This window comes from Xiphophorus maculatus, chromosome 24, assembly GCF_002775205.1.
Source record: "Xiphophorus maculatus strain JP 163 A chromosome 24, X_maculatus-5.0-male, whole genome shotgun sequence".
Lineage (NCBI taxonomy): Eukaryota > Metazoa > Chordata > Actinopteri > Cyprinodontiformes > Poeciliidae > Xiphophorus > Xiphophorus maculatus.
The window spans coordinates 353,104-376,320 of NC_036466.1; the positions used below are offsets into that span (position 1 = coordinate 353,104).

General features: G+C 37.9%; 1 protein-coding gene across 2 annotated transcripts; it reads left to right on the forward strand.

Moving 5' to 3' along the window:
- Nucleotides 1-319: 319 nt before the first annotated feature.
- On the forward strand, nucleotides 320-21,388 carry LOC102235676 (CD99 antigen-like protein 2). 2 transcript variants are annotated; one of them, XM_023329566.1, is made up of 13 exons: nucleotides 324-527; nucleotides 6,938-6,967; nucleotides 7,057-7,116; nucleotides 8,510-8,542; nucleotides 8,654-8,695; nucleotides 8,818-8,850; nucleotides 9,241-9,288; nucleotides 9,501-9,581; nucleotides 12,024-12,056; nucleotides 12,476-12,496; nucleotides 17,095-17,205; nucleotides 17,300-17,356; nucleotides 19,492-21,388. In XM_023329566.1, the coding sequence occupies exons 1-13, from the start codon at nucleotides 464-466 to the stop codon at nucleotides 19,518-19,520; spliced, it is 642 nt and encodes a 213-aa protein (XP_023185334.1). In that variant the 5' UTR covers nucleotides 324-463; the 3' UTR covers nucleotides 19,521-21,388. The 2 variants fall into 2 exon arrangements, with proteins under 2 accessions (XP_023185335.1, XP_023185334.1); XM_023329567.1 differs by lacking the exons at nucleotides 17,095-17,205; nucleotides 17,300-17,356; nucleotides 19,492-21,388 and adding an exon at nucleotides 13,874-15,687 and having other exon boundaries at nucleotides 320-527.
- Nucleotides 21,389-23,217: the final 1,829 nt, after the last annotated feature.

Genomic DNA, 23,217 nt, shown 5'->3' on the forward strand with positions numbered 1-23,217 from the left:
TGTCTGAGTACTAATGTTGCCAACAAACATCTGATACCAGAAACAAAGCAGCTTTAAAACGTGGGCAAGTTCAAGATGTTCTTTTTTACAGACAACATTACAACCTTTAGCTATGTGCGTTTTCATTAAAAAACAACAGTGTTTCTTCGACCTTCACCGCCTGTCAGTCAGAGCCATCACTCTGATATTAAACCAACACGTGACAGTGATGGGTGTCTGTTAGCAGAACTCTGGCCAGGGTGACTCAGTCAGGGTGTTGGCGGACCAGAACCACGCCCTCTCTGGCTGACACACCCAGCCTGCGCTTCAGAGGCTTCGCTGACTCACAGTGTAACTCTACACCCGCTTCAACTCAGCCCAGCTCAGCGAAGGGGAACAGACTGGCGGCCACAAACCCTCGGAGCTCACGCGAACTGGATCAAAACCAGTAAAGACTTCAGGACTACCTCCACCCGGCCTCAGGATGAACTTTTGTTTACGGATACTTTCCCTCCTTTTGCTCATCGCTGCAACATTAACGCAGGACGGTGAGTTTGCAATTTGAAACTTTTTAGTCTCTTTCTTTGTGGGGGGATTCAGAATGTTTCAGTGCTGTTGAGACAGACAGACAGAAAGTAAATAAATGTATCCGTCAGAAACATTTATTATCTCAGAAACAAAGTAGCAGGATGAAAGAATTGGGGAAAGTATGAGTTACAGTGAGCGCTGATTTTTCCATCAGGTCATTTTTGCACTCAGCTTCAATGCTTCAGTTTTTATAGGGTACATAAATAAAACCATGGGACTGAATAGTATCACAGTGCAGCAACATGGATTACAGTAACACAACAGTTCCCAATAGAAAAGGAGGATTTAGTATCTGCGTCGTCCCTCTGCAAGAAGTTGGGAGAGTTTGTTTACTACATGTTTCCTTTAACGAAGTTTATTCCATGAGGAATTTTGAAGTGCAGCCATTTTCCAGTTTACATTGTGTTATCTGATAAGTTGTATGCGTAGTTTCATGTGTTTCGTTTGATATTTTAATTTAATCTAAAGGGTCAAAGAAGATTGGGACGGATCTTTATTGGAGTCAAAAAGTTGAATGAAAACTTTAGGAACTGAGTTACCAAGTTCCATTTACAAAGTGAAACGTTAAAATGTTGTAAAGTTGTATTTCTGATAAGAACACAGATCTCTGAATCATCAAATAAAGCACGACCTTTTAATCTGTGGAAGCATTTAGGAGGAAAAAGTGATTTATTCATCAAAAGTATATTTAAGTTTTTGTACAGAAGAGTTTTGTGTGCTGCTTTTCGTTTGTTAAAGGACAGAATGGAAACAGTTTACAGATAATCTAGTCTAGATGGATCATGGATCATTCATAAAGCTGAGAGAATAGTTGAGTTTATTCTTTGACAAACAAAACTGTGCCATCAGCATGCTGGCAGAGGTTACATTCTCTGACAATATTTCTTCAGAAAGATATTTCTGCAGGTAGGAGATTATATCATCTATTAGAGGTTCCAGTTTGGTTATGTTTTCACAACCTGGAGCTAAAAAACGTTTAGTGGCTGACATGGTGAACTGTGTTTGACTGTTTTGGATTCTTCCTTACAAGAAATAAAACCTCAAACCTCTGAGCTCACAACATCTGCATAATCAATAAGTTATAGAACAAGTCTAATATTACAGCTGCTATGTCTCACAAAACCACATATTATATTATTAATAATTTATCAGCTTTGAAGTTTAGAGGGATAACGACTTGCTTCATTAGATTTCTCTGGACATTTGCATGTTAACCTTTGTATTTTGTTTCATTGGGGAAAGATATGCATCAAATAAAATGCTTAGCTGGCCTTTTTAGGTAAATCAATCAAATTAGTCTTAATGATAACATTTCCTATAAAAGCTGGCAATACATATACAGGAGGTTCATTCAGCTTTCCTTTTATTGAACATATAAATGCTCCTTTAGAAAGATCTCAACAGATTGTTTATCCAGGTGTATTTAAGATATTTTTGGTTTTTAATTCCTCTCTATGTAAAACTGGATATTTTTTGTTGGCTCATCTTTATTCAATTCCCTTTTATTTAATGATTAATAATGGTTAATGGAGGGAAAGAGTTGTTAAATTTGTTACATATTTGTGGTGGATGATAAAAAGTAAATCTGAATGATTTGTTCCATGGTTAACAGAGAGCTCTTAAGTTTAGTATCAAAATATGTTTCTGGGAGAAAAGTCAGCATTACAGTTTTTGCACAGCAACAAAAAGCCTTTCCTCTGAGTGATGTCTTTGATGAACCAGTTTAAAATTCACAACAGTTAGCAACAGAGATTAAAAGAGAGATAAGTTCCTGATGAAGCTGATATTTGAAATTAACCTCTACATTGAAAGAGACGAACTGAAAACTGGTGAAACCTAAACCTAAGTAATAATATCACTACACCCATCTGTGCAGCTGACAGGCTATTTTTCTTTCAGTCTTACTTTTGGACAGTTGTTATGCTGTTTAATCATGGCTTAAAATTACATTTTGTTTCAATTATTTTTGAATTGAATTAAATTCAGCTTTTCGCTTGGTGGTGTCTCGTATAGATTGCTCCTGCTACTCTGAATCTAAGGTTATCTGTTAGAATATTGCAGCTGGTTTCTCCATCTGTTTAGATTTTGTTTCAGTGATTTTTCTTTGTGGTTGAGTTTGTTTTTAGAAATTTGTATCATTTTTGTGGACTACCTTCTAGGTGTTTTATTATTAGCTACAATGGAGGGAAATGCCATCTGCTTAAACTTCTGGATCACATCACATTCTTAGCTAAGGTTTACCTTAACACCAGATTTTTAATAATCTGTGTTAAAGATTCCAGTGACTGCAAGAAAGTTCTCTCCTACAAACCCACCATCTTGGTTTTCCTCATGCTTTATTTATCCATCAGGTCAAATCCAAAAGGCTGAAGGCGAGGTTACAGTCAGCTTTAGGGGCCTTCCTGCTGATTTATTTTTCTTTTTTGAGACAAGCCCCATAATGAAAACATGCAACTCCTGTGTTTAGGCCTGTCACGATAGCAAATTTTGCTGAACGATTAATTGTCTCAAAAATTATTGCGATAAACGATAATATAGTTTGAAGATCTTTTTACACTGATTTAATGGAAATGACGTAATAATGCATGTGATTTCCTGCCAAAAATAGATACACTTTATTTTCAAAAGAACATTTAACACTGGAACTGATAAACAAAATAAACAAAACAACCAAAAACAAAAAATAAAATGGATTCTCAGTCTCCATTAACAAAAAATGTCCTGGAAAAAAACCCCTAAAGAACATAAAGCCAAAGTGAAAATAAATACTGCATTCAACCAAAAGAGTGCAGATTATGAAGTCTGTATGTTGCCCTTCAGTAATAATTAGATTTAAATAGAGAAGATGGGCACATCGACTACCTGATGCAATAGTTCACACTACAGATTTTTTGCTCCTAAATCAAAACGGGGAATAAAACAATATAGTTGTAACAGTGTAAACACATTGCAATATACATGAAAGCAAAAAAAGTGACAAATTAAAATGTAGGGTAAGTTAATGAGTAAGAACTAAAAAAAAAAAAAAAATCCTGAAAACCCTAACTTCTCAAACAGCTGGGCATACATTTCTACATTGCATGCAATAAGGCACCTAACTAGCACAAGGAAAAGAACTATGCTACAGTGTGACGCACAACTGTTATCCAAATAAAGATATTGCTCACCAAATGTTCAACTCTCATAAATGACCAATGTTCTAGACAATCTTAGAACGTTGGTCTTTCTAAGATTGTGTGGTGTGTTACGGTAGATCGTCGTTGCAGCTCCGATCTAAATCAGGGGTTTTTCCCCGACTGGGAGCTTAACGCAGCCTGTTGAATGTGACAGGTAGCCAATCAGAAAGCGCGGATTCTCCTCCGTGCTTTCTGAGGGGAAATTACGGAGGAGAATCTCTAACAGCTGACATTGCGCAACCCGAAGTCCAGCGGACATCGGAGATGATATGTGGAAACAATATTAATGTTTATTCAACATGCAAAGAATATAGAAATGACAAGAGGAGGAGTTGGAGCGAAATTGCTACCGCAGTTGATAAACCCGGTAACTTTTCAGCTGTTCTTCGTTAACTTGACATAAATAGGTTCTAATGATTTTCATTCAGTCAGGACTTTACGCTGACACTAGCCACATGCATTGCAGGTAGACTGTAGTAAAGTATTGATTAATGCCTGGTTTTAAAATTAGTTAACTGGACTTGTAGCCATTATTTTGTGCCCAACGAACCCGATGGAACCGTAATACCTAGGATTTCTGTCGGCTAATGTGTGGTCTGTCAGGTTTTGAAAATGAGCCCACAGCTCTAAGATCGTGTAGTGTGCCCAGGGCTTTACACTAAGGAAATGAGAAAGGAGGGTCAGTGGAGAGCACCGGAGTTGAGCCTTTTTTCATTCAGTGTCATCAACAGAAAGAGAAAAAGGTCGGAAGAGACGATAATGCCGATAATTAAAATGACGTCGATAGTTTTAATTTATCGTACGATTCATTGATTTATCGTTTATCACGACAGGCCTACCTGTGTTAATGTTTTTTAAAAAGTTGTGACAGTAGATCTGGAAATCAAGATATTTAGAGGGAGGCAAATCTCTCAAGATATGAAAATTACTCATCTCTAGCCTTCCCCCTTCCCTTTTCCCTGGAGCTTGATCTCAGCATGTTGTTTGACCGGTTTTAGTATTTGCTTTTTGTTTTCATTTGCATTTTGTATATGGCGTATCTGCCAGTAAGCTAATACAAGTAAATTGACCGAACTTGATAAAGCACCTTTCGACAAAGTATTTTACATTAATACCTGTCAGTGATACATTCTTTCACACACCCTAATTTATTGGGGTGTGTGAGAAAACACTAACAACAGCGTTTCTAACATTTTGATGTGACTATTTAATTGTTTTGAGGGCTTTCTGAATAAAGAGCATGGTTACAACTGATTCTGATACATTGTTTTTATATTGACATTGGTGAACACACACACCTTGAGGGGTGTATTCATGAACATATTTGCACAACCCCATAATTCTATGTGCATTTGCCATTTCAACAAAAAAATCTTTTTGTTTTTTTATTGTAAAGACAATGAACTTTGATAAATCAGCTACATATTTTTCACCTGCAGGTTGACACTGTTAACCACAGGCATGATCTAAGTCAATAAAGTTAACTTACAGCTGGAGCTGAAAATTGAACTTACTATTGACAATTACTGAGGCATATATGATGAAGTGTGTCTTCAGGCAAGTTTTATTTGTTAGGATATTCAACTCATCCACAACCAATGACTACTAAGGTTCAAATGGATCATAACCTTGAAGATGGTGACATCACTGACCATGAACAGTAGATATTCTGGATAGAACTAGATAGATGCATAGAAAAGTTGTTTTAATTCATTATGTGTCCATTTACTACAGCGTTCAGGTCCAGGTTAGCATAGTTAGCTACGTCTAACAAAATAACAAAGACTGAAATAGAGAAATATTTTCAGTAACTGAAATGAATAAAAATGGTAATTAATGTGGAAAACTACAAGTAACTAGAACTATTAATCTAATACAAACTGAAATTATATCTTCATTTTGATATTTGTGAATCTCTGCCTTTCGAACTGATGTGAAATAGTTTATTTTTCCTCACAACAAGTTTACATCAGCTGTCGGCAAATTATGGTATTTCATAAATGTTCTGGAAGCTCTTACCCAGCAAAAGATGGGATAAAACACCATCAGTTGTTGTTCAGCAATAATTGAATACATTTTTTGAAAATGGTATATTCTGCTTGCCCAATCAATATCGACATAATCACAATATAATACTTTGACCTTTTTGAATTCTGCACCTAAAAATGATCAAACTAAAACTACTACTATCACTAGTAGCAAGCTAAACTAAAACTAAACAATATTTAACTAGTAATTCCTAATAAAATCTTGCAAACATACTCTAAAAGCTAATTAAAACTAACTGTATCAGACAAACAAAAAGTCACAAAAAAATAAAACAAAACTCTAATGAATAGTACCAAACTATCAGAACCCTGGTTCAGGTTGGACATCCTGATTTTAATGTTTTATCTTTGCTACTAGCTATTCAATCATAATAGAGTAGCTTGAGTTGAGTTGCAAGTGTTTTTACAGTTCATAAGAGTTTCCCTTGCTGTTGGTCAGCTCTTTGTATCCAAAGCTCCCAGCTTTAAATAGTTTGCACCCAGAAAGACTAGCAGAACCCTCTCTGCTTTCAGTGATGACTCATGCTATTTAAAGCTGCTCTGCATGTCAGTCATTGCTGCCATGGGAACCACCAAAGAAATTATAAGATTTCCTCAAAACTGTAGCCATGCACATGTTTCTGTTTTTAAGCAGAAAACAGAGAACTGTGTAAGAGGAGTCAACAATCTATCGTTAAACTGCATAAGAACCACATGTTTCCATGAATAGACACAGATCTGAGTTCTCCTCACTGTCTGATATAGCAGACTAAACCTTTTGTTAAACTTTATATCCAAAGGACCATAAATGCCTGAAGGGTCTAAATGCCAGAAGGTTACACACACTGTAAGTGTGCTGTGTATGCCCCTAACTGGTACAGCAATCATAGGAAGGTACTAGTTCAGTCAGGAGGAATGGCCCATATTACTGTTGTTAAAGGCTTCTGGAAGCTTAAGTCAGAGAATTTGAAGGCAATTCTACCAAATACTGAGGAAGTGGATGGACATTTCTGGAACAAAAAGGAATAAAATGGCCGACATTAAGCAAATGGAAGTCATTTTTGTGATCATTACTAAAACTGTAGAAGTTTAATCTGATTTTATGTCACTATATGTAAATGTGTGTAACACTGTGTAACTCTAACAATGGTACTCTTTGTCATACAGAATTTGATCTCTTAGACGCTCTTGGACCAGGTGAGAGACTCTCTGTTTGAGCACATTGGTCATTTAGATGACTGAAAGCAGAATCATCAACTCTGCATATGCACTTTCATTCGTTTTAGACCCAACACCAGAAAAACCCAAAGAGCAGCCAGGGTCTCCAAAGAAATCTGGAAGTGATGGTTTGTATCTCGACATGCTCCATCTCAGCCTGTTGATTGAATTACTTCCTGTTCCTGTTTCCTGCACAGAAACAGGAACAGATATTTCTGTGCATCACACAATGTTTTAATAAGGTTATGCTTTCTTCCTAGAGGAAGTGAAACGTTAAACCAGAGCAATGTTGCAGGAAATACCAGTTCTGTTTAACGTTGTGTTGCTGATGGTGAGGCAGCGTGTTAGAGTGGCTCTATTACATTAGGTCTGATTTGTTCTTCTCATTTGTTCAGCATTGTTTGCTTGAGGTATTGTATGTTAGGACAATTATTCCTTCTGGTTTTGGATGTTGTGCAGCTGAAAGGATTTAGTTTTTCCGTTGTTTTGAAAAACTAAATCATGGCAAAAAGTTATTGTTTTTAGTTTTGAATCAAATTGAATTCAGCTATTAGCTTAGTCAGCTTCTCCTATTGACTCTTTGCAACTATGTCACTTAATCACACGAGGGACATGACGGACACTGAGGGATGAGATCGTTGAACTGAGCCAATGAGATTGTTTGGCTGCTTTGCAAACTCCAGTCAAATATGTGTCAAATTGCATTGTGGCTAGGTTTTTCCTGAGCAGCGTTATCTTTTTAAATAGTTCAGATTTGCTCTAGAAAAAAAAATCAACCCCTAGCCCTTTACTCCTAACCCTAACCCTAATCCTCAGTAAGTGGTTTTTTTAGCCTGAAGATATTTGTTCCCAGATACAGTCGGGATTATGTCTCCACGGTGTTTCCACAGATTTCTAAAGGACTATCAAAGAGTGTGAAATGATTTTGGACAGTGGGCGTGACCTGCTGTGTGTGTCTGAGAAGCTACAGAAGTAAAACATCAAAATACTCAGACACAGACTGGCATTTGTTCAAGGCAAGGGTGGTGAGGCAAGAAAACCACTAAGATACCAGCCTCTCTCTTCTGCACATTATGACCCAGATGTTGTCATGCACAGGTTGCTATGACTACCCTTTCATAAATGAAACCACATGCACTTCATGTAGCTGCAAGAGATCCTGTCGTCATCCTGTAGAGAACTCATCTTGTTAGCGGTGAATCAAGGTCTCTGATTGGACAGAAGAACAACCCAATATGGCTGGATGTGGTTTTATTTTGCTGAACGCTGCAGAACATGTGGACCCAATCGTGCAGTGGCTGAGTTTGTTGAGCATGTTTTACTTGGAGTACTGTCTGAAGTCATCAGACAGGTTTGAAACTGGACTTTGTTTTAGCTGTATGCTCAGGTTGCATGAAGTGTGTGTTTTTCAGAATGACTGAAAAGTGTTTTGTGCGGCAGGGATAATCTGTTTCCATGTGAGACAGGTTGTGTGATCAAATAGAAAAATCCCTGCAATGTTAATACGTCTCCTGTCCTCAGGTGGGCTGGACCTCTCCGATGCTTTTGGACCAGGTAAGACACAAATCTGCTTTCCAGAAACTTTCCTCACACCCATCTAACAATGGATTAATTACCTTGAGCCATTTATTATGTCATTATTAACATTAGTTTTTCTTTGTACAGATCCAACACCTGCGCCCAAAAAGCCAAGTTCTGGAAATTCTGGTAGGATCGGGTTTCATTTCGCTACACTTAAAGCGTGTAGAGAGCTGAAAGCTAAATTGGAACCAGGTCTTACCTGTTTACATGTTGGCAAAGTGACCTGATGGGTGTGTGTTCTGCTGCAGGTGGCTTTGACCTGGAGGATGCTGTCAAACCAGGTAGGCCATGCAAAATCCTTACACACCTGGAGCTTTCCCATATTTATAGATTCTTAAGGGAGAAAAAGGATGAGATGGACAATTTTTCATATTTATGATCACTACTGTACATCAAGGCAACTGTTGTACAAGTTCTCTTTATTTTGTTGGACAAAATTCACATCAATTTGTTCTCAGCATCATGTCGTCCACCTCTTCTTATTTCAAGCAAACATTAACATTTGGAATAAAAGCACTAGAACTGAATCCTTGTTCAGTTATGTGTTAAACCATTGACCAATCACGTTACTTCGTGGATGTCTCCAGTTCTGGACTTTTCAACAGGAAAAACAATCAATTAAAGCAACTGCCTTATTCAGATCTTGATGACCGTTTCGTCTCTGTGTGCAGGCCCCACCAAGAAACCAAAAAAACCTGGGTACAAACCAAGTGGTGGAGGTGAGTGGAAGTGAGTGGGTGTAGCAGCCTTATCTACTCACTACAGTGAGTAGATAAGGCTGCTACACCAGCAGCCCAGGACTAGAGCTGTGAAGCCGAGTTCACACAATGCAAAGACTAAAACACCAATATGAGCCTGGAAAACATGGATGTGTCCTGATATGTGGGAGGGAAGTCAAACATGGACCTGAACTGCTCTGTTTTTCTTCCAGGAGGAGGAAGTTTTGATGATTCTGACCTGATGGATGTTAGCAATGATGGTTACAAGCCTGATGATGGAGGACGCTCTGGAGGTAGGACCACATGAATGTCTACCATCTTTAGAAGCTGATAGTTGATGATGTGCTGTGGTTTGAGGAGAGCAGAATCTCATGCTTCCAGTCTGGTTTTACCGTGTGGACTGATGGTTCAAGGTTGGAGATGAGCATTTCTGTGAGATTTGGCATCAACGTGTGTGGCAGTGACACAACTAAAACCAGATTTTGACATATAAACTGAATACAGAGACATAAACACATTTATTCTTTTCTCTTCCTGATATTTTGGATGAATTTCTTTGACTTTTCTATCATGTGAAACAAGAAAGCAGCATGTTTCAGGTGTGGCCTTTAAATACATCCACATGTGTTCCTTCAATTAACTCAGATGTGTCAGTTAACCTATCAGAGGTTTGTGGAAGGAAACCCAAAAGGCTTGACCTGAGTCATACAGTTTAAACGATAATTATCCTGGCACTGATCAAATGTATGTCAACGTTTGAATTTGAGGGAAGTTATGAACAGAATTATTAAAAATCTAGTAGCCAAGTTTTCTTGCATTTAGGAAATATAAATAATTTTGGTAATTCCATTTAACCTAAAACAAGACAGATTAGGTTTGATTTAACTTCACGCAGTGAGAAAATATTTTTTATATTCTCTCTGCTGCTTGAAATTTTAACATGTCATGACAGTCATGAGACTGTCAGACAACAGTCCTCAGTCAGAGGCTTCTTCAGATTTGCTGCAAGTCTGACTGTTACTGGAAAGCCCTTTATTCACACAAGAGCAAATATCTTTGAAGAGATTCAGGTGATATAAGTTGAACATAATTTTATATATCTTTCTAAATAAGTAGCTTCTATTTAATTAAGTCAAAGTTGTGACTTAGGGCTGAGTACAACTGTCCGCCATACTATTCAGATGTTTATTTGCTAAATATGTCGGACCGTGAGTCATTTCCTTTCAGCGCTACAGATCTGCACCTCTTTAGTTGTTCTGTCACATAAAATCCACTGAAGGATGGAATGTGAAAACTGGTGGTTCTTCTGCTTGAACTGGTCCATTCTAGAGAATCATATAACGGAGTCCCACTTTTCTGGTTTGTGCTTGTTGGATTTTTCAACATTATATTAATTACATGCATTATTTTATTGTTGAAATATTCTTGCTGTCATATATAGTGTATGTTTATTTTCAGGCTAAACATGTGCTTTCAATCTGCCCATTTGAAAGTCCAAACCAGTACAGCACATCCAGAACAATGTTTTTGATTTAGGATTCAGATGAAATAGTAGAAATGTCCCAAAAGCAAAGCCTGATATTCCCATGATCCCAGTCATGGTGCTGCCCCGAACTTCCATAAGTTATTTTCCACTTCAAGTTCAGGGAGCATTGATAGTTCTATTAGTGCTAAGACATGAAAATAATTCAATTCAAAAGTACTTTATTGATCCCAAAGGGAAATCAAATGTTGTTTCAGTCTCTGAAACAAAAGAGTCTTCAGTCTCTTTCAGATGATGGCCATGATGATGGCCATCATGTGTTGGCCATCATCATGCCAACACATGATGATGGCTGTTGGCAGGACAGTTCTCTTGTAGCTGTCCGCTATACAGCTACAAGAGGCCTCTGGTCAGGGCTGTTCATAACTTTCTAGATTTTATGACAAATCCTTCTTTGTATAATCTTCTCCACAGTCACCCCTAAAATAGAACCAGAACAGAACCAGCGTTCTTTATCAGGCTGTTGAGCGTGTTTAGGTCCCTGGTTCTGGTGCTGCTGCCCCAACAAATGACAGCAGAAGAGATGATTCTCTCAACAACAGACTTCTAGAAGATCTACAGCATCTTGCTGCAAATCTTGAAGGATCTTAGCTTCCTCCACAAGTCCAGTCTGTTCTGTTGCTTCTTATAGACGCTTCACTGTTGCGTCTCCAGTCCAGTCTGTTGTCCAGATGAACACCAAGATATTTCTATTCCTCAACCACTTCCACTTCTTCTCTCATGATGGAAACAGGGTTTATCTAATCCTGTTTCTCCTGAAGTCTACAATCATCTCCTTTGTTTTGTTCACATTTAAAATGAGTTGATTGTTTTCACACCATGACACAAAGCTGTTCACCAGATTTCTGTACTCAGCCTCTTGTCCATCTCTGATACACCTGCAGATTCATCTTAGTATTTTTATAGATGACAGAAGTCAGACTTGTGGTGGAAGTCTGAAGTGTAGAGAGTAAAAAGGAACATTGAGAGTACAGGGCCCTGTGGTGCTCCTGTGTGGCTGATCTCCTGGTTGGACACAGTCCTTGAGTCTCACAAACTGTGGTCTGTTTGTGAGGTAGTCATAGATCCAGGCAAAGTGCAAACTTTAGTTTTCTAAGAGAAAATGTAAAACAGGTTCATTTTTGCTTCTTCTATTGACCCAGAAGCTAAAAATCTCTAACTCGACAAACTTTACTTCTTCTTCTGCATCCAGGCCGTGCAGTGGACCCTGGCTATGATGACCAAGGTAAGTTCCTGTGCTTTTGGTTTGGTTTGTACCACAGTTCTGCATGTTGCTCTTTAGCTCTGATGTTATCAGCTGTAGCAGTGCTAAGTTTTGCTGAGATGACTGAGCAGGGATGTAAGTGCTGAAGATTAAAATTGAAGAGTGAGATGAGAAACTTTTAAGCCACTCTCTTTTACTTTGCTGCCAAGAGTCTACTTCGATCAATAGTTCTCCAGGATGTGGTCTGTCTGCTGGAGGGCTCAGCAGACAGACCACATGACTTTTAGCATTTCACCATTTGGAAGCCATCAGCCTTTATCTGACTATATTGAATTTTACTCCCTGCAATATATATTTTTTTATTAAGCTAATGTGCTCTTATGGGTTGAACCCATAAGAACCCATGGGTTGACTGACTTGGTTTCTGATTTTTTTCGCAGGTGGAGCTGGTAAACCTCAAGGTAAACCTCTTCTATAAAATGAGCTGTAAACTGATCAAAGCAGCATCTAGAGAGAGGAACCAGTTATTGGAACATTTTTTTGTCTTTTTTTTTTAAAGAGCCCAGATAAAGTCTATGCTTCTGAAACTTCTGCAAATGTTTAAGAATTTATTTTTAAAGGTTTTATTGGCTCTAGTGCCCTTTATTTGATAGTGAATTGACAGGAAAATAGTTAATGAGATAAAGGGACATGGGGCCAAGGTTACCAAGCTGGGAATCAAACCTGCGACAGCATCATCGAGACCTAAGGCCTCCTTATGTGGGTTGTGTTTAACCCCTGCACCACCACAGCACCCCAAAGTTTAAGAACTTCTTAAACTTTTAAATTTTCTCTTTTCTCTGGTTTTAGGTGATACGTCATCACAAAGTGGAACATAACAGTTAGCAGAAATTAATGCCTGGTTTTAAACATAGAATATGTGGCATGTAGATGTTCATTCAGTGTCTTTCACTCTGAGACCCCTAAATATATATAAAAAATCCACTAATCTAGCTTAGGAAGTTTTGCAGGAACTCCTGTTTAAACTCTTCAGATCTACCTAAACTTTTATTTAGTCAAAAGAGAAATGAAATGTTGTTACTCATGTCAGCCAAGTATTTTCAGAGTCGTTATGGATGCTGATGCTCTTTAAATCTCTGGGCATATTGGTAGTTAAATGTAGGAGTTGTAAATATAATCCTTGTCCACCATCTGACTGTGGTCCTGCTCTGTCCCCATGACAGTGTGAGGGCGTGAATACTTTCATCAGGCTGTGTATTTGCTGAAACTCATACTTCTCCTTCCTAAACTTACTGAGTCTATAAGAAGCTTGACCTTTTTATTTTCCCAAGTCTTGATCAACTCCAGCAGCGTACCCCAGCAGAGGCTGCTGCGTTTACATGTGCGACCTGCAGCATAACATTACGTGCAGGAAAATTGCAGTGCATCGTCATGGTGATCGGAGCATGCAGCCGAGAGTTCCTTCTTCCTGCCTTTGTGTGTGTAAACTCTCTTTGGGTACCTTGATGGTTTCCTGTTGGATTAATGTTTTCTGGAGTGTTCTTTGGGAACTTCTTGCTTCTCTTCTAAGAGAGTCTATTTAACAGCTTATTGTTTTCCTCACTCACCCAGAACAACTTCCTCATAGCTTCTCTGTGAAGGCTGGGCTGGAATATTTGTGTATTAATTCAGTTTGTCTGATTACAAGGCAGCGAGTGTGAGTTGGAGGTTCCCACTTAGTTTCATTCAGCTTTTCCTCCAGAGATGGAGGTGGTGTGAGGCTCAGTTCAGTTTGATGTTGCCAGTCCTGGTCTGGTTTGTCATAGCTAAATTCCTGCTTCGATTGTGTGTCGTTGCAGATCCAGACCTTCTGTGGGGCCAAATCCTGAAGATGCTAAATGCTAACATGCCAGAGGAATTCTTTATGTGGATGTCCAACTTAATGAAAGTTTTGAACCCCCTGTTAGAGAGGGCTATGGAGCTCCTGCGGAATCTGCCATGAGCATTAGTTAGACCCACGCTGTTGGCTTGCAGAACCATCCCTGCTCAGTATTTGCAGTTGAAACCAGATGTTCACATACAGCCAATAAAAAAAGACAAACAAATTTGTTTTTCACTGTTTGAATTTAAATCTGACCAAACCTCTCTTGCTGCAGCTTAGTTAGGATTAGCAGAATTCTTTCTATTTGCTAAGTGCCAGAAAACTTGGTGAGACAATTTTTTAGAGATTTTTTTTCAAATTCAAAAGTTTACATACATTTTTATGGTCAGCATCGGGGTCTTTTAAACTCCAGCAAAGTGTTGTGAGTTTGTGGGAGGATACGGAAACGTTTGACTCAAATCGTACATTTTAAAAGTCCTGATGCTAAACTAAAGTATGTAAACTTTTTAATTTGAGGAGAGTTACAAAAATGATCTAATAAATTTTCTCGTTAAGTTTTCTGGCAGTTAGCAAATGGAAATAATTATGCTAATGCTAACTGGACCTAAAACAAGAAAAGTTTGGTGAGGCTAAACTTCAGACAATGATGAAAAAAATGTTGGTTGATATAAATATCTGGTTTCAGCTGTAGCTTGGCTGCACTTTTCTTCTGTGATTTCCGTTGGGTTGTTTTTTTCTTGCTCCTGTGGGGTTAAAATAGAAGTTTCTTTCAGATGGGGGTTATTCTACTACTATAAGCTGTGCTGCATACAGTAGATATTTTCCCATGTGGCCACTGGGATTTGGACTGTGGGGCTGCCCTCTACTTTCATATATTTTTAGCTCTTTCTTTATAAGGAGGATGTACTGTAAAAAAGCAATCCTGATGTTTTGGTGGGACTCAGACTTTGTTACATCTGTTTTCTTTTTTTTTTTTTTTTTACTTTGTTCTGAAAATAAACTAACCACTACTTGTGGTGTTAAATATGGTTATTAATGTATCAGGGTTTTGTTTTGATTTCCAGTTTTTGCAAAACTGATTTCAGCTAATTTATATTTCCAGAGTGAAATGTGAGACAGCTGCTGATTCAGCAGAACCTTAAGCCCAGCAGCCGGGCCCCTTTTGTTAAATCAGAACTTTTTGTTTTTCCATAACTAAAAATTCAGTCCTACAAATGAATCTAGCTGCTAAGATCCATTAATAAACTTTTATGTTGCTGCTCCTTCCTGTGGCTTCTAAAAGCAGAGGTTGTCTGGTGAAAATTTAGCTGACTTTATATTTGGGGTTTGCTTGTTTTGTTTATATGTTCTGCTGTCATGGCTTGATGACTGAAATGCCTCATTTCTGCTCATCTGTTGTCTCACCTTGGATCCCTGTGAATCAGCAGCCTGAGCTCACATTCTTATCAAAGTCAGCGTTCAGAGTGCTCTGCTAACGGAGCCATGCTAACCTACAGTCCACTTCTGTCTGTGCAGGTACTCTGCTTGATCAATATTAATGTGTTCTTCTATGAACACGGATCAAAAGTTTTGTTAAATTTTTTGCACTTATACTTTGAATCTTGAATGAGTCCCCATTTTGCAGTATCGTTTTTGCAAACATTTCTGTGGAATTTTCAGTTTGTTCCTTGACATTGCGTAGTTCAAACATTTAATCCAGACAAACATCTATAGATTTTATGTTATAAATGGCAAGAGGTGGTTAAGAACTGTGTTGTGGAAATAAAGGATATTTTCTTACAAGTCTGAAAAGTGTGGCATGCTAAAATTAGTTGTCCTGCTGGGAGGAACCTCTAGTTGTCTGCAGCCTCCAACAAATTTTCTTCCAGGATTTTCCTGGATTTAGCTCCATCCATCTACCTATCAGTTCTGACATAGAAAAGCATCACCATCACGATAGCACAGCAACATTGTGAGGAGACTGTTTTGAGGGTGAAAGATTTTCACCACACAAAGCAATATATTGCTTTGCAAAATTGCAAAAAGATCAAACTGTCTGTTTTGGCTGCTTCCCTGATCGATGCTCTCAGTAGCTGTATTCCCATTACAAAACTTTGTCTAATGGTGTTCATTAAATAAGAAAAATGAGGGGGCGCAGGGGGTTAGCACGCCCCACGTTTGGAGACCTTAGTCCTCGACGCGGACGTCGCGGGTTCGACTCCCGGTCCCGACAACCTTTACCGCATGTCTTCCCCCCTCTCCTCACCCTCTGCCTACTGTGGAAAAAATACGAGCCACTAGCGCCGCAGAAACTCTTCGGTGAAAGAAAAAAAATATATACAAGAAAAATGAGAATTAAAATACGACTTGAATAAATTTGGTCATGCAATAAGTCATTAAAAACAACTTAGAAGGGATTTTGAATACAATTACATGCCACAATTATCAGATATTTTGGAAATAACTTCACAAAGATGCAGATGAAATCCTGAAAGCTTCCACTCGACTCTGTTGTTGGAGCCGGACTGAATCTAACAAAGTGAAGGAATGCGAATATGTTTGGAAATGGCTGTAAACGGAACAAGGTTAAACAATTTCCTGTTCTAAGGGTTTTTGTTGACAAAGTAGCAGTAACAATTACTGCAGATTTCCTATTACTATGGAGATGTGAAAATATATGCGTGCTAACATTAGAGAGCACAATTCTGCACTGGGAGGGAGCAGCTTTAGTCAAGTTCTGCACAAGATCCAGAATCTTGTGCAGGCGCTCTGTTTGTGGGGGAAATCTGGAGTTTATGCTGAGAGCAGATGCCAAAGGTTCCTCAACAGAAAGTCATTCCGTAAGCTGGAATCCGCTCTGCTTTTCATGTGGGGACAACTCCCTTTGTTAGCACAGAGAATCATCACAAGACACGCATGACTCATGAGTGCGTCAATGCCCTGCAGCCTGGGACTGCTCACTTCCTGGTTTTAGTACTATATTTACTTCCCTCCTGTGGATAACATGCGTCACTGCAAGATTGAACCCCCAAAAGAAAACGTTTAGTTGTGAAACTATTATTTTATTCCACTTTTTCAATGAAATGAAGAAGGTGAATACAATTTTTATTATGCCATCTCAGTTTTTTCAGTTCCTATTAAAGCAAAAATTTATAAATTATGTCAAATTGTTCTAAGATGAATGGAATCTTAACCAAACATTTTTCTCTGTTGCTGCAGGTTCTGGACCACTTGCAGGAATCATTAGTGCTGTAGGTGTCGCTCTGGTGGGAGCCGCGTCCAGTTACTTTGCTTATCAGAAGAAGAAGCTCTGCTTCAAGCTGCAGGGAGGTCAGTGGTGTTCTCCTCTGCATTTCTTCACACATGGTGGAAGCTGCTGGATCACAGCGACATCCTGGTCCTAATGAGAGTTTGACTTGTTCAGGTGCAGATCCAGAGAAAGGTCACCAAGGTGGTCAGTCTAACCCAGGAGACAACCAGAGTGAGTAACTGTGGATTCCCACATTGTCAAGAACTCCTAACGTATCACATAGTGTAGATTTGACCAATATTGGTTCTAGAGTTCATATAGTGGTTTCTATCCACAAACACATCCACCTTCAATTATACATTATCCAGAAGGCCAAAGATCATATTTCACAAAAGGTTTATATTTCATAATGCAACTAGTCTGCTTTGGTGCCAGAGGCAACCCTGATCTAACGAAGTCAGTCACATAGTTAGGGAAATATGCTTTTTGAAGGGCAAAAATTGCCCTGGCAGATATAGGCAACCAGCTTCTTTGTTTGGTATGCCAAGGCAGGACTTGTGAAATGAAGTAAACATAAATAAAAAAAAGATTTATTAAAATCAAATAATTACATAGAATAGAATAGAATAGAATTCAACTTTATTGTCATTACACTGTCACAAGTACAAGCAAAGAGATGTCAAATCTAGGATTATTTTAACAACTACTGTAAATTCTACCCTTTAGTGATTAATTATGTAAAGAAACAAAAGAGGAAGCTATCTGAGAAGAAAATTTCCATGACTGGGAGAGACAGTTCAAAGGAGAATCTTTACCTTGTGGCCTTGTTCTGGGTTTCTAAGACAAAACCAACAAAAATCCATCCCATCACAGCTGAGAAAACAAAATCACTCGTCTAAACAAAAAACTAAAACTACTAAACTCCCTGACTGACTACAAAACAGGAAAGAAATTAGTCAAAGGAAAGTCCCCATTTAAACACTAATATGCAAAACATGCAGAAGTCATAAAAACAGCATACAGTGAAGAACTAAGAAACTAGAAACAAACATTACATTTTGATGAGGGCCATCATCAAAATCATCAATACACTTCAAATATGTTGGTCAATGTTCCATTTATTATGGTTCTAAAGCAGGGGTGGGCACTCCTGGTCCTCGAGGGCCGGTGTCCTGCAACTTTTAGATGCATCTCTACTTCAACACACCTGAGTCAAATAATGAGGTCGTTAACAGGACTCTGGAGAACTTGACTGCACTTAGGAGGAGATTCAGCTGTTGGATTCAGGTGTGTTGGACCAGGGAGACATCTAAGAGTTGCAGGACACCGGCCCTCGAGGACCGGGAGTGCCCACCCCTGTTCTAAAGCAACTCTGAACCGGTGGGTTCCAGTCAGCCATGTCACAGAAAAATACCCAGGGGAAAAACTGGATCACTGAAGATTTCCTGCAGCTCCCTGAGGAGGAGGAAGTGGTTCCAGGTGTGACAGCAGGCCTGCAAACAAAGAGAAGCAAAGGTGGTCCTCCAGTAGGAGGACCCCTAGTGGTCAGTGAACCACACTGACCACAACACTGATTGAAGGTCAGAGTTTCGGATCTTTCCCAGACGGCTTTTGACCCAAACTATTGAGGTGCTCTGTGACATTTGTAGTTTGGCTGACAGTAAAAATCTCCTCACTAATGTGTGAAGTGGGCCTGAAGGTCATTTAGTGACTCCATGTTGGATTACTCCAGGACTAAATTTTGTAAAAGGATTTTTGCTGCTTTTATAGAAACTAACTGTAGTAGACATGTTTATGGATTCTTATTCATATTTTGTATTGTCAGTTTGAATCAGCATTTATATAACCTAAACCATGAGGCCTAATCAACCAATCAGAGATTATCTTTGGAAACATTGTATTAGACAGTCAATAAGAAAAATTAAATATTACTTTTTTTATTTCAAATAGATCCATTGTGGGAGGTGTTTCCTGCTTTTTATTGAGGAAACAATTGCTCTTTAAAGGACACGTTGTTCCAAAAACAACTTTTGATCTTTAGCATAGCAAGTCCACATTAGCAGAATATTCTAAAAGGTTTTTTGGATCAAATGCTAATTTGGTTTATTGTGTTTGTGTGACAGTTATTAGATCTAAGCCTTTTTGTGTGTGTGTGTTCTACTTGAACTTCTCAAAGTTCTGTTACAATACCAATAATTCCACCTAAAAAAAGAAACCTTCCTTGACACCAATGGCAAGAACTTGGAGGAAACTAACTAACTCATCATCTAGTGAAAGATATGGAATGAGTAAAGTGGAAAACACAGTTTGAGTGTGAGCAGCCTGACACCTACTGTTCAGCCTTTGTGATTAATTTTTCTTTTCAGTTTTTAGCAACCTGCTCCGGAACAACTAGATCCTGAACCAGAACTTGATCCGACTTTTCAGCCAACAGCCTTAAGACGTCTTTGGTACAGAAAAGTGCCACAAGTTCCACCAACACATCCAGAACAAAATGACAGCCAGCTTATCTTACTCTGAGCTTCAGCAACAGTCAGAATATAATTTTTTGTAATGATTTTAGGGCTTTATGTTGATGTGTTTTGACTTTATGTTACTCTTGTAAACTTCATTTTTGTCTTTTTCATGTTTGCTAACCTGTTGGTTTCATGTAATGAGTCACTGCAGGAAATCTGTTTGCTCCAGTATCTTCCATAAAAACCTTGTACCCATCAGGAAAGGACGCTTGTGGCGTTGGCTTCTGTTTACTGTGGAGTATCTAATCTCACCTCCCAAATAATTCAAAGATGAGGAAAACAGAAGTAATCTCAGCCACTGTCCTGGTCAGCCCACAATGAGTCAGAATCTTCTAGTTGGCCACTGAGCTGCCAGAAAAATTGGTCATCATTTGTGGAAAAAATAAATAAATAAATAATAATAATAATAATAATAATTATATATATATATATATATATATATATATATATATATATATATATATATATATATATATATATATATAGTTCAGAGATAAGAAACTCAGAACTTTTATTATAATGGGAGTTCTGAGACAAACATGATGTGTGACTCGTTGAGATGTTTTTAGTTTTATAAGACACTGGTCATAAGTGTTTTATGTAGCTGTTTTATCAGCATGGCTGAAGGAGCTTTAATGTAAACTGATTGTCGTGTAACCAAGGGCTAATTGAAAGTGCAAATAGTAAATGTACAGAATTGAATTTTGTATTTGTGAGGGACCTTTAGAAAAACAGAGAAAGCTGCCACAGAGCTTTGTACTGTTTTACGGAAGCATTTAGCTGCTAAAGCTGGAATATAAATAAAGCTGCAGTATCTCCTTAAAACAAGAAACTTTCTGGTTATAATGAGAAATAAGTCTTATTCCTCAAAGTGTTTCATTGTTACGACCTTGTATCTAAATGGCAAGAAACTTTCTTGTTATGATGAGCTGCTTTATTTCCTAGCTGTAGAAGTTAATTATTTCCGAACTGTTTGAAATTACTAGCCCTAGTTCTAATGCTACACTCTCTGTTTAGCTTAGTTTTTCTTTTCTAAACCGTTTACACTGTTTCCTGATGGATTTTTACGCACCAAACTAGACCTGTAGAGTAGCTGCTTGGTTAAGCTGACTAACTAGCTGCTAACATGTTAATAGCCAGACTAACTAGCAGCCAGTTAGCTAGTCGCTAACATCTTTGCTGCAACAAAGACATAATGCTAAAGGCCATTTTTAAAGGATTGTTTTCTTGTTTTTTAGTTGAAAAATTAAGTACTGATACCTAAAAAATTATGTTTTTTATCTCAGAGTTGGATATCTGTTTATTATGCCTTTGATATACAATATAAATGCTTTAGCTTAGTCCTTTTTGGTTCTGCTGATTCATATAAAACATCACCGGGATCTGAGGTTCCACTTCTTTGTTGAATCTTATCTCTTCTCTTTTCATTAAGTGGTTGCTGCTGTCTGTGTTTGGCGCCTTTTAATTTGATAGACAAGGACGTGTTGTTGCAGAACGTCTGAATGATGAAATACAAAAACAAGCTGCATTTCTATGTGCTGTAAATAATCCACTCCTTTAGATTTGAGTTCTATGACTTGTTCTGTCAGCTTCTACCATCAGTTTGAAGTGTGTTTTGTTATTTTAAGCATATGTCTGTTTTAGCTACATCGACATTATGCAGGTCCGTTACTGGAATACTAAATGCATGATTTGTCATAGGATTTTTGGTGTGTACATGATTTTAATAAAGTGTTATTGTACACTATTTTGGTGTTGTTTACTTCTGTTAGTACAAGCCCAAAAATCCCCCGAGTTGTACTTTGATGAGATGATCTCTGAGTTTTCGCCACAATTAAACTTTTTTTACTGCCAAAATAATAAAAAAAATATTTAAAGGCTTCAGTAATTTTGTGATATCTTTTTACAGTGGCCTGCAGTTTAACTTGGACATTTTCATAGTTTGTCACTTTACAGCAAACCTTCATTTATTTTTCTGGGACTGACAGATCATCACAAAGTAATACATTACTGTAAAGTAGAAAGAAAATAATACAAAAAAACTCCAAATTTTTTTTGCTCTAATATTCTTAAAAATATGTAATGTATTTGTATTCTGCTTTTACTCTAATGTCTGTATGTGATGTATTAACAGTATGGCTGCAGTTGTCTTGTAAAGGATTTGTTGGAACATTAGTATACCATGGTGGTGAACGTATCATGATTTGGGGATATTCTTCAGCAAGTGCAGGTCAGCTGATGAATGAAACTAAATACACAGGATTTGTACTCATCTTGAAAAGTCTAGAATTTGATTTCCATATTTTCCAGGTCCAATGTGTAAAAAAGAATGAAAAAATAAAAATGTTTTCTATTTTCTTTTATTTATCAGAAATCTATCTGTTGTTTATTCCTGTCTGTTTATTGTAGCTTCCTTATTTAAATCTGTCAGAACTATACTCAACAGAGAATCTAGGGGAAAAACCTCAATACCTGAAATATTTAAGTGTAACACTGAAGATCAGTAGAAGTCTTGTCTTATTGGCCAGATTTAAATTACAAAGCTGTCTTTGAGTTTTTGCTGTCTGAGCTAAATTTAGTTATTCTGGCTTCCCACCAACAGCTGTCATCAGGCTAAAACATGTGCTGCAGTTTGTTAAAGGTGTGTAGAATAAGTTCTATTTATAAATACTCATGTTATTCGGTCAAAGAGCATTTATATCTTGAGATAAAGGTCAGTGGTAACAAACACCTTCACAGCAGAGTTCCTCTCCACTTGGCTATTTAAACTGTACAATAACCTAATTGGTTTTGTTCAATTAGGAAATACAATAATAGTAAAAAAAATACTGTATTAACTCAAAAAGAAAAATAAATGTCTTAACCCATTTTAACCAAGTTTCTTCAAAAAATTGTTGCAGATGCTTGTGGCTGTGGAAAGAAGGATTTCCTTTAGCAGTCTGTATTACAGTAGTTCTGAAGAAGCCTCTGACTGAAGACTCTCAGTTGTTGCATAACAGTGCAATAAGATGATACATAGGATTGTCAATAAGTAATTAAGTGATTTTGATCTGTATCCAAAGAAGACAGAAAACTGACATTAGCCTTAACACACCATCTCCACTGTGAACCATGGTGAAGGCAGAATCATGCTGTGGAAATGCTTTTCTTCAGAAGGAACAAAGAAGCTGCTCAGTTTGAGAAGAAGGCAGATGAAGCCAAACCTGTTTGAGGTTTCAAAATACCTGAGGCTGGGGTTTGGGTTGCTCCAAATCCATTCCCTTCAAAGAAATGACTGAGCTCAAAGCACATTCATATGTTAGAATGGCTTAGTCAAAATCCAGAACAAAGAAGGATATGAACAGTTGCTTTTTATGCAATCTGGTGGAAGATTCCTGCAAAATTGGGATTTTTTATGTAATAAAACAAGAAAAGGTTCAAGAGGAGTAAATCCTGTTGCAAGGCAGTGAATGTTTGAGACTCATGCATTGCAGTGGTTATAGGTTATTTGCACATGGCTGATGTGGAAAGTGAAAAGCAACGCTCTCCTGAGTGGGTTATCAGCAGAGTAAGAGATTGTGCTGTTGCACAACCCTT